This window comes from Euprymna scolopes, chromosome 11 (assembly GCF_053919585.1).
Source record: "Euprymna scolopes isolate OS-2025 chromosome 11, ASM5391958v1, whole genome shotgun sequence".
Taxonomy (NCBI): domain Eukaryota; kingdom Metazoa; phylum Mollusca; class Cephalopoda; order Sepiida; family Sepiolidae; genus Euprymna; species Euprymna scolopes.
This window is the reverse complement of record NC_136492.1, coordinates 70,393,519-70,407,644: the sequence shown is the minus strand read 5'-3', so window position 1 is coordinate 70,407,644 and position 14,126 is coordinate 70,393,519. Positions and strand designations below refer to the sequence as shown.

The window sequence follows — 14,126 nt, the reverse complement described above, 5'->3', positions numbered from 1 at the left end:
TATGTAGCAGAGCATCTATTTAATGTAGCAACCTTCAGCCTCAATCACCACCTCAATACGGGTCCAGAACTGAGAGCATGCCTTTTACACAAGAGCTGGCAGGAGCTCGGCAAATACTTGGTAGATGGTGGCAATCAAGCTGGCTTTGGTGGTGTGAGAGGTCATGTGTGATGTTATCAACGTATGACTAAACGAAGTAGTCCAGCGAGTTCAGGTCGGGGAGGAGGTGGGGAGCAGTGGGAGAAGGGTATAAAGTCCTAGTACTCCTTCTGAAGCCAAGCCTGGGTTTCTATGGACTTGTGAACCAGCACCAAGCCCTGCTGTCACACCCAAGGTTTGCTAGCGACCACCTGATTGCATGAGGGGATCACGGCACTCTTCAGTACATCAAGGTACAGTTTTTCAAGCCGACTTCAAAGATGTGAGGTGGCACGATGTAGCCCTCACTTGAAACCACACCAAAGACCATAAACGTGTCCGGAAATTTTTTTTTCATCACTCTGGGAACGTCCCTGTTATTCATAGCAATCTAACGATGCATTTTGAGGGTGCTGGCAATGGTCCTGTTTTCATAACTTGGATTGGTAGAGAGCATGAATTGTATAGCAGCACATCTCCGATATCGCTTGTTGAACATTGTGTCACTTTCATGCATGACAGAAGGCTCTTATCGCTCTTGGGATTTATGCACAACTGGTCAACTAGTAGATGGTCTGCAAAAAAAAAAAAAGAAGAAAAAGAAAACCGGTTTTCATCAAGCGGAAATGGAATCATGTCGTCTATTTCTAGGGCGACAATTTTATCGTTCCACCCTGTATATAATATATTTATTTGTTTTTATACCTGTAGATTTCATAGTTTGAAAGTTTCCTTCAGATTGATTTCTTGGAGACGCTATATCATCATGTTTTCAGGAAAAAATAAATAAAGCCACTTACCCGTTCACTTCGACTCTTGCCACCTTGTTGCGTGGATTGAGATAACTCGTTTGGATGTAATTGAAGATGAAAGATCCCCCTCCAAAGCCAGCTACAATAAATCCGGTGAACAGACCTTTGCGATCGGGAGCCCACTGCAAGAAAACAATAGTATCACAAGTGTAAATGGGATTGCTCGCATATCAATGACTAAAATGAGTTTTATCTTGCGTTGTCACATGTCATTAGGATATATAGCAATAAGCATACCATGCTGGAAGCTCATTGTGTATGAATATTTACATACGTGCAGTGTACAGCCTATGCAGTATATACAGAGTGAGCCAAAAGTAGGTGGACGGTAAAAAGCATTTATTTAGAGATCACGTATACGTATAACTATATGTAATAAGACAATTATATTAATGAAAATTAAATGCTATTTATAAACACAAGGGCTCAAACTGTATTCCTTCTTGATTTAAATAGCTTTGAGGTCTGCCTTTTACATTTTGACAAACATTTTCTACTTTCGGTTCACCCTGGAGGTATATATATATATATATATATATATATATATATATAAAATTTCAACACTACCGTGTTTGAATATATGGTTAAGTGGTATTTTTAGTCATTTAGAAATGCTTTAAAGCTTCACCGCTTACTCATTTTTCGACCAAATTTCAAACAATTATTACAGTTCATAGATCACTTTCTCAGCTATATTGTGAAAAAAATTGTCAATTTTCGTTCAGTAAAACAAAAGTTATGATGAATTTACTGGTGTCCAAAATCGTAAGAAAACGTAAGGAGGTGAGCAACGTTTTTTATGACTGCTTTCCATAGCAACCACGTCGCTTCAGCGACTACTTTTGCTACCAATTCAATGCTCTCGTGAAAAGAGATCTAAGAAGTAAAACAGAGAGAATGAAAGAATGAAAAGGAGATAATTGGGGGAAATTTATGGAAAGCAGACGAGTGATGTACATTGTTATTACATATGTGTACAAACTAAGACTGAAATTAAACAAAGAACAAGTGAATTTACTAGAAGCCTGGAAAAATCATGGATTACAATAGAAAAATGGCAGCATGAAAAGTAACATGGTTAAGCTTAAACATGGAAAAGTAAAGGACTAGTTGTTAAATAAATAAATAAATAAAAATATTGCAGCATTAATAATTGATTCTATAATGTTATAAATTTAATTTAAAAAAGTTCTTAATGCTGTAATATTTTAAGTTATAAATGTATTATATTTTTTACGAGAATAGCTTGTCCTTTTCTTTTCCAGTTTTAACAACTAGTCCTTTACTTTTCCATGTTTAAGCTTAACCATATACTTTACATGCTCAGATTTTCTATTGTAATATATATATATATATATATATATATATATATATATATATATATATATATATATATATATATATATATATATATATATATATATATCCATTGAACTGTCTTTTCTTGTAATTTTGCCCTTTTTTGCAAATAGTCATATTATAAATTTATCTTTTTTACAATACTGCTTATTCCAGGATATTTTGATTGTCTCCAGTGTCTTATATAGATGGCATCATAACTTAAAAACTACATTATCCACTATGATTGGAATAATTCACAAATGGATTTGTAAAGAAATGGTATAAATCTTTATGTAGGGACTTATCTTGAAATATAACGTTCAACACTAATGGGTTGAGCATAATCCACGTATATATCTATAGAGTTTTTTTTATCACTTTTACATTGATAGTAAAAGCCTTCTTTCTCTATTTAAAAATGATTAGAATGAACTTCTTTATACACTCAGTCATCGATACGCGAGCGACTTCATAGAGTTTAACTGATTTGTAAATACCTTTGAAAATCGAACTTTCATTAATTAATTATTCATTTATTTTGATGGTTTCTTAGTAGATGATTGGTTTCATTTAACTATTATTCTCAGTTATGTTTATGTATAATTTCTACATTGCGCATAATTATGTAGCATTTAGGATGAAAACTTTATATATATATATATATATATATATATATATATATATATATATATATATGTATAGAGAGAGAGAGAGAGAGAGAGAGGGGGGGGAGAAATACAGAGAAATGAGAGAAATTAAATTTTTAAAGAGAATAAAGTTATTACACATTTCCTATAATAGATAGTGAAATAAGTATGAAAAAAGAATGTTTCATATTTAATTAGGCCTCCTTTAGCACTAATCACTGCTGTCAAACGATTGTCATAGTTTTTCACAAGGTCCTGGCAAATGCCTAACAAAATTTTTCCCATTCTTCTTTGTCTATAAACTTTAATTGTTGGATGCTGTAAAGGCATCTTGTTCTGATCTCCCTTCAAAATTAGCCACAAATTTTCAGTGGGATTCAAGTCTGATGATTGACTGGCCCATTGTAAAACATGAATTCCCTTATCCTCAAACCATTTCTGAGTTGCCTTCGCTGTATGTCTAGGATCATTCTCTTGTTGGAACCGTCAATCACCAGACAATCTCATTTTCTCCACAGACCTTTGCAAGTTATCCAAAATATTCCTGTGTTTGGTTCCATTCATCCTTTCTTCAATTATTTCTAGTGTTCCAATCCTGCATGAAGAAAAGCAGATCCAAAATGCAATGTTTCCTCCTCTATGATTCACGGTAGGGATAGTGTTCTTCATATCATATGCAGAACCGTCTACACACCAGACATGGCTTGCATCCTTATTACGAAATAGCTCGATTTTGGCCTCACCCGACCATATCACATTATCAAAAAAAGTGGTATCCTCATTGAGATTATTTTTGGCATACTTTAATCTTGATTTAAGGTGAACTCTCTTGCAAGGTTTGCAAAGCTTGACACCTTTTCTGTGCAGTTCATTACTGATGATCGTCGTGCCCATATTAATATCATTCGAACAGTTCGCAAGATTTTCTGCTGGCATCTTTCTGAAAATTCCCGAGGACTTCCCGACTTTGCCATGTCTTTTGTTGTGTATCTGACTATTTCCACTTCTTTACAACCTACCCTACAGTACAAACAAAAACATTCAAAGCTTGTGCTATACATTGGTAGCTTTTATTAACTTTTATGTGCTGAAATAATACGGTCTTTATGGACTGTTTGAGTGCTTTTTGCTTGGCCATCTTGCAATGTTTTCTGAGAGAGATCTAAGCAGAGAATGACTAGAAGTTCACTGAATATCGAACTAGTACCTTATAAAATAATCTGGAATGTAAAAACACGAAAACGTAATGTTTAATAATTAATAAAAGCCTGTCTAAATACTTGTTTCACTATCTATTTTAAGAAAATGTTCAATAACTGTTTATTTTCTTTAAAAAAATTAGTTTCTTTCATTTCTATGTATTTTAGTAATGTGAAAGTTTTATTTTATTATTTTGTTTGATATAATTTGTACCAAATTGCTGAAAAATTGACATTTTTGTTTTGTCCAAAAACTTGTTTCACCTCAATATATATATATATATATATATATATATATATATATATATATATATATATATATATATATATATACTAGCAAAAGTACCCATCGTTGGTGGGTTCAAAAACAGCCTACAGAAAATGGACTCTGACTTATGAAAGTATGGTAGGTTATGAAAAGGAAGGGTTGTAAAGAGATAGCTTCGAATTTGGGGGTATCAAAACCAAAGCAAAATATGATGAAAGTAAAAATTAAATAGATAAACCCCATTATTTATTATACCATACCTGTTATCACAATATGCTGTGGATCTATATTAAAAAAACTTTGTTAAACTTTGTGACATATTTCCATTCTATTGAGGTCAGGCGCGAACGAACACTGCATAATTTTATTATACCATATTTCTTCGAACTGAAACATAATTATTAAAGTATACTTATGCAGATAGATATGAAAAGTCTTTATTAAAGTGTGTGCCTATTTTCATTCTATGGAGGCCAGGCGCGAACGCAGACCCCACAATTTTATTATACCATCCCTATTTAAGTTGAAACATACTTATGAAAGTATTCTTATGTACATTTATATCAAAAACACTTGTAAACGTTTTTTTTTTTATTTTTAATTTTTTTATTTTCATACTTTGTGGACCAAGCGCAAACGCAGACCCCACAATTTTAATGAAGCACCGTTCTGCCAGATCAAACATACCCATTCCTGTGTCTCGATACCTCGATACATCTTCTATCATTATATGTAATCAGTTTTTTAAAATAGTCAACCATATAGGAGCCTATTCGTGACCAGACACACACACACACACACACACACACACACACACACACACACACACACACACACACATTCAGATTTATAATATATATATAGATATAGATATAGATAAGTAATCTTGTTTGTGCATGCAGAGGGGTTTCTACCAAACTCCTTTGTCATTTGCAGTCTTGAAACTTGATATATAGAGGATTTGGACCTGTGGAACAAATTTGATTTGGGTTTTAGCCGGTACAAATAGCTGCTAAGGGTCAAAATTGGAATAAATGCCTTTGGCAGGAGTAAGTCGACTAAACCTGGTGCTTTTACGCATACAAAAATACACATGTGTATATTAAAGTTACTTCATTTTTAGCGTTTTCTCCTCTATCTGTCAATAACTCAAACAGTTACAACTAAGGCTGTGGTGCTAAATGTTTTGGTTTGGATCCTAGCTAATGGCAGTTAAGTCATTTTTTAAACTTTTAAAATTATTGCTATGTTTTTTGTACACTATGATAATCGATAGAAAATGATCTCCATATTAATAAATACAAAATCTGCATAAATTAAAATATCATATTTAAGCCTATTTTACGACTGGGCAAACACCAGGCGACCTGCTACTATAATAATAATTCAAGATAAAATAAATATGAATATAAATAAATTTATTTGTCTGTTCATTAAGGATATATATATATATATATATATATATATATATATATATATATATATATATATATATATATATATATATATATATATATAATTTGAAGCAAAAATTTAGATTTGATATCCAGAACGTTTTTTTTTTTCTCGCTTTGTTATGAGTGGTAGTGTTTGATACACACTGCTGAGTGTCTGTGAGATAAAATACTGTCCGCTTTTTAAATCCCCCAAACCGTTTTTCCTGATAAACAACTGATGATCCTGATGTAAAATGGGGGGGGTCACTTCAAATACACAAACGGAATGTTCAAGAAAGATTATCGCTACAGTCCTCTGTCTCTTCTCTCTTGGCTGATCGGGAATCATCTCCCAGCACCCAGAAATGAACATTGTTTTATAGGTTCCATCTTCACGCACACACGAGATTATGTGAGAACGGACGAAATAAAAATGCTGGCTGCCATGTTTGTTTTTCCTTTTCCTCGCCTGAACTCACTCGCTGAGCACCCACGGTAAGACTTCTCTTTCTTGCTTCTAACCACAGATCCCTACACCAATATAAAGACTAGCGTGAATTTTGGAAGAAAACTAATACAATAGCTGAAAAGAAATCAATGATCTTACAAGCAAATGAAGTTTTTTAATGAAGTACTTGTGACTAAAAGTTTTTTTTTTTTTGTAATATAGCATGAAAGGTTGAAATATTCATAGACTAATTCGTAAGATATCTTCAAATCAGTAAATGGTAAATTAAGTTATTAATTAAATTATGATACTATCGCTTCCCCGAGAGGGTTACTTGGTTGAGGAACGTCTTGGGAACGCAAACAGTTCCCCGGGGAATAAACAATATCCAACGATATCTTTTTACGACTTCAAGGCGCTTTCCACACACAAAGGTATCAGGTTCCACATACAGATCATCAGGAGCGGGAGTGTACATGACTTTAGTTTTCTTAATGCTAACTGTCAGTCCAAAGCAGGTATAAGCATTTATGAAGAGATCCATCACTAGTTGCATATTTACTGGGGAGTGTGTTACTCGGTCAGCATCATCAGCATACAACAGTTCATCACTAACAAGTGTTTTGGCTTGGAATCTTCTGATGTTGAACACCTTTCCAATCGTTCAGAATTTTATATAAACACTCATATCGCCATCGTGGAAACGATGCCAGAGCACAGTAGCCAGATAGAGTGAAAACAATGTTGGTGCAGCTATATCACCCTACTTCGCTCCATCATCAATGGGGAATTCTTCTGAAAGCTGACCATTGAAGTTGACGCGACCTTTCATACTATGACGAAGTTGCTTGAATTTTTCCATAAAAGCAGGTGTACAGTCAAATTTTCCCAGCACTCTCCAGAGAGCCTCACGATTGACTGTGTCAAACACCTTGGTTAAGTCCACAAACACCTGGCAAAGAGGCATACGCTGCACAATACATTTTTCCAAAAGCTGTCTAGCAGAAAACACCATATCCATGGTTCCTCGTCCACCTCTAAAACTAGACTGGGATGCTGAAAGAATATCAGGACAGATGTACTTCTCCAATTTGTTTAGCAAGAACTGTGCAAATACCTTTTTAACCGCAGTCAGCAGCGAGATACCTCAATAATTTCCACAATCATTCCTTGCACCCTTTCCTTTGTACAACATAATTAGGATGGCATCTATCCAATGATAGGCAACCAGGTTACCCTGCCATACTGACAGTATCAAAGAGTGGACCACACAATGTACATTGACACCACCATGTTTCAGCAGCTCAACAGGAATGCCATCCAGCCCAGGGGCTTTGTTTGAGTTTATCTGTTTAATGCAGTCAACTGTTTCCACAAGAGTCGGTCCAGCATCAAGTTCCAGACAAAAGGAACATTGAGGGATACTTTCTATTGCAGCAACATCAACATTGGATAAGTTGTGAAAAAGATCACGAAAGTGTTCATGCCATCGATGCATAATTTCATCTGAGGTTTTCACAAAAGTTCTCCCATCCTTTGCCAGGAATAGTGTAGTTGAAGACGATTTCGGACCAGACGCCTGATGAAGCAAAGCATAAAATGTCTTGACATCTCTATGATCGTAGGCAGTTTGTATCTCCCTGGAAAGGTCAGACGATTATTCGTTTTTTATTTGGTGCACACAACACTGAACCAGAAGAGAAGTGGGCAGCAAAAGCTAGCCTATTCAGAGGTGAAGAATTGAGAAGTTTCAAATAAGCTTTCCGCTTTCTATCAATTTGAAAGTTAATTTGATTGGAATTATCAGCAAACCAATCTCGATGTGTGGGAACCTCAATCACAAAACTTTCAACATCTTTTTTGGTATATTGTATCTCTTACTGTCTCTCAATCACAATCGGAGAAATCCACATGGTTAAAAGCAGATTTCGAGGAACTTTGTACGATTGGATCCTTCAATTTGGAGACGTCAAAACGCTTAGGCACTTTGACTCCATTGAAACGGCTTGTCTTGCAAACTAATTTTCAGTTTAGCTCTGACCATTAAATGATCAGTATCGGAACTACGCATTACTCTAACTTTGAAAAAATTTCCAAGATCACCACGTCTACACGATATGTAATCAAGCAAATGGCCATGTTTAGACTGGGGATGGAACCAGATCTCCTTGTTTTTCTGGTGAGAAAACGTGTTGGTGATAACAAAATTTAGTTTATTGCAGAGATGGAGGAGCAGCATATCATCGGAATTGACTCTACCAACGCCATATCGACCCAACGGAGACCAAGTCTCATTGTCTGATCAAACCCGTGCATTGAAGTCACCAAGAACCACCTAACTTTCAGCACTTGGCAAACCGGTGATAACAGATCTAAGCATATGATAAAAGGAAGTAATATCGTCTTCAGACGAAGTAAGAGTCAGCGCATAGACAGACAGAACATTCATGTAACGACCAGCAGCAAGAGGATTCTTAGTTTCATTTCACAATCATTTATGCCAATCGGCTGCTCGATCTTGTCAATTAAGGAGTTCTTAACCACAAAGCCCACACCAGCTCAAAAGATCCAAAGATGGGATTTATCTAAACCGTAAAGATTAACTTAAATCATTTTACAATCGATTTTTCATATTATTATAAACAACAAAATGGAAGACTTGTCAAGAAACGAATATTTAAAAACTGAATATTATCAAAAGCGTAAGTTACTCTTCTACCAATCTGGATAAGTTTTTTTTTTGTGTGTGTTTTAACTTATTTTAAAGCGTTTATTTAGTTTGAAACACAAACAGTTTCGAGTATTACATTAAGACAAGAAAAATTGTTTTAAATAAGATGGTAATTTTTGTTGTGTTGATAATCGCTCAAAAATCAAATATTAAACAAAATACTGATAGAAATCCACCCAATAGAAAAATCTATAAATTAAAAAAGATTTAAAAAAAAAATGATGTTCTAAGCTCAAATATTTATATATATCAGATGACAAACAATTTCTGTTTATTTATTTGCAGATTCTTATCATCATCCCTGTAGTTGCTATTATTGTTTCACCACATTTCGGCCAACTATTCCTCTGGCCTTCTTCAGATGGTCAACCACGATGGGATAGGAATGCTGAGTTTTAACTGAATCCTCAGTAATTACTGCTTTCTATAATTGTTGTTGTCTCACCACGTTTTAGCCAATTATTCCTCTGGTCTGCTTTGAGTAGGATTGAAACAGCTATCTTCAGACAATGCTCACCTGGAACCTGTAGAGATTCAACGCCTCTATCTACTGTGCTATGAGCCCCAAAGAGGTGAAACAACAACAGCAACTATGAAGATGAGGATAACAGTCCATAAACAAATAAATAAATATGCAAATTACTCATCTCAAAGGATTCCAATAAAAAATATACAAAGAATTTAATTCAAAGGTTCTGATAATTAACTTCTCTTTCATCTTACGTTTTTGAATGATTTTACATTTTTACTTGGAACATAATGTGTCAACTTCATTATGATCTGTATAAACAAAGGGAAATAATTCTCCTTTAATTATCATTTATATTGTTCAAGACATCTATTTTTTTTTTCTAAAAGAGAAAGTCTATGAACTCTCATACTTTAAGCTTTTTTTTGTCATTTTAATCAAATTTAAGTTATAACAGCCAGTTTGATTCATACGTTTATGCCATATTCTCTGACAAATATTTTGTTTTTTTACATAGGAGTCACCACTTATCAAAGCCTGGAGGCCACTCGAAGATAAGTCTTATTGAGTGTACAGTAGATCACGGGATAATATCGTACTAATCGTTAGTAGTGGAAATTTGGATTACTTCAGGAGACGATTTGTCAAGAATTTGTTTCGGTCGGGCTTGAAGACTACCAAATTGGAGTCAGCTGGAAAACAGGCAATCAGAAGAGAGTTCCACATGCGTGCAGTTCTAAAAAAGAAGAAATGTTTGCAATACTATTTTACAGTATATGATATCCTTGAGTGGCCCGTGGGTCTTGATAAGTGGTGACTCTCTTCTAAAAAACAAAAAACAAAATGTCAATTCTTAAGTTTTAGTGAAATCAATTGAATTTAGTCCTATATTGATTTAAGTTCCCTGTTTTTCCCTGAGGGCATAGTTTGACTAAAAGGTTGGTCTTTTGTATGAGGAAGTTTCGTCAATAAAATAAATAAAATAATTTTGTTTTAACTTACAATGTATCTCAATCAATATCATCAATCATATTTAAATAGTTTTCTTAAAATGTTATAAACATTACATCTACTACATATATTTGTTTCGTTTTTAAACTTAATTTCATCCCAAGCAAGGCATATTACCACTTGGACATAAGGGGATACTATTTGGGACAGGGGACTGTGGCGGGTTGAGTAACACTACGCATTACTCTAACTTTGAAAAAATTTCCAAGATCACCACGTCTACACAATATGTAATCAAGCAAATGGCCATGTTTAGACTGGGGATGGAACCAGATCTCCTTGTTTTTTCTGGTGAGAAAACGTGTTGGTGATAACAAAATTTAGTTTATTGCAGAGATGTTGTGTGGATTTGTGAGGATCAGCTTCTGTTCATATTATAATGTTAGTGCAAAGATTATGTCGTTTTTTTGACGTTCAACTTCAAAAGATCATAACTCCTCTCATAATAAACTTTATTAATCGAAATAAGAACCATTAGAATCGACACATTTTTGCCAACGAGAAACAAATTTATCTGGAGTTTTGGACTAGATGAAGTCATCGAAGGCTGATTCGGCATCATCTCGGCTTTTGAAGGGAAAGTGTTGAGATGTTTGAAAAAGTGACAGAGTTTCATAGCCCAATTCGTTCAGCTTCTGCATGGTCAGTTGAGCAACATGCGGGTGAGTGTTGTCATGGAGGAGAATTGGTCCCTTCATATTTACCAATCTCAGACATTGGAGTTGCTGGTGCATTTCGTCAATTTTTCGGCAGTACTTCTCCACCGTAATTGTTTCATCCAGATATATTGATTTGCGTCTTGCAACATCTCCTCGCAAATTAAATTCCTTTAATCTGTTCTTGACAGTAGAAAGAGAGCACTTTTTAACAAGTTTGCATTGTTGTTGGATTTGGGGAGCCGTTTCAAATCTGTTTCTTAGGCTGTGGATCTTGATAGCATTGTCTTCCCTGTAAAAAGTACCTGTAGTTCGACCAGATTTAGGGGCATCATGAACACTGCCGGTGTTTTGGTGATTTTGCACAGTCTTTTGTACCGTTTTCTCGTCACATTTACAATTGGCGGCCGATTTCTCGATTAGGTAAACTTCGGGGCCCGTGGCGCAGTTGATAGAGACGTTGAATCTCTACAGTCCCAGATAAGCATTGTCTGAAGATAGCGGTTTCAATCCCACCCAAAGCGTGCCAGAGGTTACTTGGCCAAAAATGTGGTGAGACGACAACAACTATGGATGGCAGTGATGGCTGAGAATGCAGTTAGGAGATTCGAAGTTCCTATCCGTCGCGGTTACCACCTGACGAAGGCTAGAGGAATTAGTTGGCCGAAACGTTGTGAATAAACAAAGCAATAAAAAAAGATGAAAAACAACAACTAATAAAGATGAGAATAGTAGTCCGAAATAAAAATAAATTAATATATATAATGCTCATCTCAAAAATGAATTCCAATTAAGGAATAATATATACAGAAAGGTGAAGATTAATAAGGTCCTGACGATCACTAAGAGAAAGTCGCGGCATATGGACTAAATGTTACGTCGTATAACCTTGTTGAACAACAACAATTACGATTAGAGATGCTTTGTTACCTGTTGGTGGATATTTTAAACTGATTTATTTCTGATAATTTAAGCTGGTTTTAAGGGAATTTGTTGCTGCAGACTTTCTTTTTGTCTCCTCAATTTGAAGTTATATTTTTAAATTGTTGTGAACACTAGAATATTTCAATTAAAAGTCAAATATGAGCAGGTAAAATTCTAGAGGAATAAAAAGCGAATCAAATGAGGTATAGGTTGTTTAAACAGTTACATTAAATTTAGCTTAAATTTGCATTTTTTGAAAAAATTACAAGCGCAGACTTTCTTTTTGCCGGCACTGTATATATATATATTTCTTTTCATGAGTTTTTTATTTCACTTTCAATTAAAACTGATGCACCCAAGGCATATGGATATACATTTTTGGGGGAAATCACAACTTTATAATATATAAAACCATTAACTCTATAATAATATAATATACAATTATATATAATAATAATAATAATAATAATAATAATAATAATAATAATAATAATAATAATAATAATAATAATAATAGTAGTAGTAATGATAATATATACGAAATTTGCAAGAATTAAAATATCATATTTAAGTGTATTTACGATCCGAGCTTCCCTACTAGCTTAGATAAATGCTTTTGCAGTTTTAACAAAAGAGCTACAATAATATCAGAGTGTCTCCATTTACACTGAACATCTACAGAATGCCATCATCAATATATTACATATGAATCAGCCCCCTGTGGGATCTACACAGGTTCCACTAGTTGATTATTATAAGAAGATCTATTCATCAGTCTATTAGTAAATTGGTTTGTCACACCTACCTTATAGTTAGTCTCTCATGCAAAGTTGGAAAATAAACATCTTCATCATGTCAGCCACAATTTAAGTAGGTGTTACGTATATTTTAAGCATTTGTTTTCGCTTCTTTTCGTATAAGTTCCTCCATAAATAATTTTTCTTTAAGTTTAAATAAATCTGCCCTGACCATCCTAATATTGCATCAATCGGCACTGCCACTAATTTCTATGTTCCATGCAAGTCTTACAGCATTACAGAGCAGGTAAAATCTCCCATCTGTAAATTGTCTCGATAGACACTGATTAAAAGCTTCTTTGGAGGAAGTGTCCATCGCATAAAGATTATTTCTTCTTAAGCGAAATTGTAATTTAGTATGAAATTAAAGACAATTCCGATCTAATTTCATCTTTCGCTAAAACCTTTGATCTGTCAAAACCACAAATTTTTAATTAATTCTTAATTAACTTTCGTGGAATTAATGATAAAGACATTAATTACTGGCTTTTTCTAAATATTAATCAATACATCTATTTCTACACATTCTACCAGATCAGGCTGTCTGAAGGTACTAGCTTCCTGACAGAAAATTCACCAGACATTGATGTTATTGCAATTCTGGATTTTTTTCAGGTGAGAAGTGAATGCTTGTGTTATGTTGATTAATCGGACTATTATTCTCATCTTGGGTGCTATTAGTACAACGTTTCGGTCGCTGCAGCCTGCGACCTTCTTCGAAAACATACTTCTTTTTCTCTACTAAGGAAACCAAGGTCGGCTCTGCTTTACAAGAATTTGAACCGTGGGTTTTAGGGTGGGTCCGTAGATCATAAAGAAAGTTCAATCTTCAGGGAACACTAAAATATTTCTTAAAGGCTTTTCTATGACTCAGTTTTTCGGAATATTGATATTATCCTTTTCCTTTCCTTTTACACAACTCAATCATGTTCTGCAATGCCAAATACAAACACCACAATTTTCCTCTACAAAACAACCAAACCAAACATCATAAATAAATAATTGAAGATTAAACAACTTGAAGTATAAAGACTTTTTCAAAAATTACTGGCTTCAGCATTAAATCTCCCGGAAAGGGTTGATATGCTGTAAAACAAAACAAACCAATCAGCATGAGTAGATATTTGGAGATATAATGAACTTGAAGAATATAATCTTCCCCCCCACCTAAAAAATTACTGAATTTGGCATTAAATAACCAGAAAAGACTAAAATATTTTTTAAAGGCTTTTCTATGACTCAATTTTTC

General features: G+C 34.2%; 1 protein-coding gene across 1 annotated transcript in view; it reads right to left on the bottom strand.

The window, feature by feature from the left end:
• LOC145287900 (apicoplast pyruvate carrier 1-like) overlaps positions 1 to 14,126 on the bottom strand; it is a 467,232-nt gene that overhangs the window by 58,229 nt on the left and 394,877 nt on the right. Inside the window, exon 4 of the mRNA XM_080135841.1 lies at positions 939 to 1,072. Coding sequence (XP_079991967.1) covers positions 939 to 1,072 — 134 coding nt within the window. The remainder of the gene's footprint in view (positions 1 to 938; positions 1,073 to 14,126) is intronic.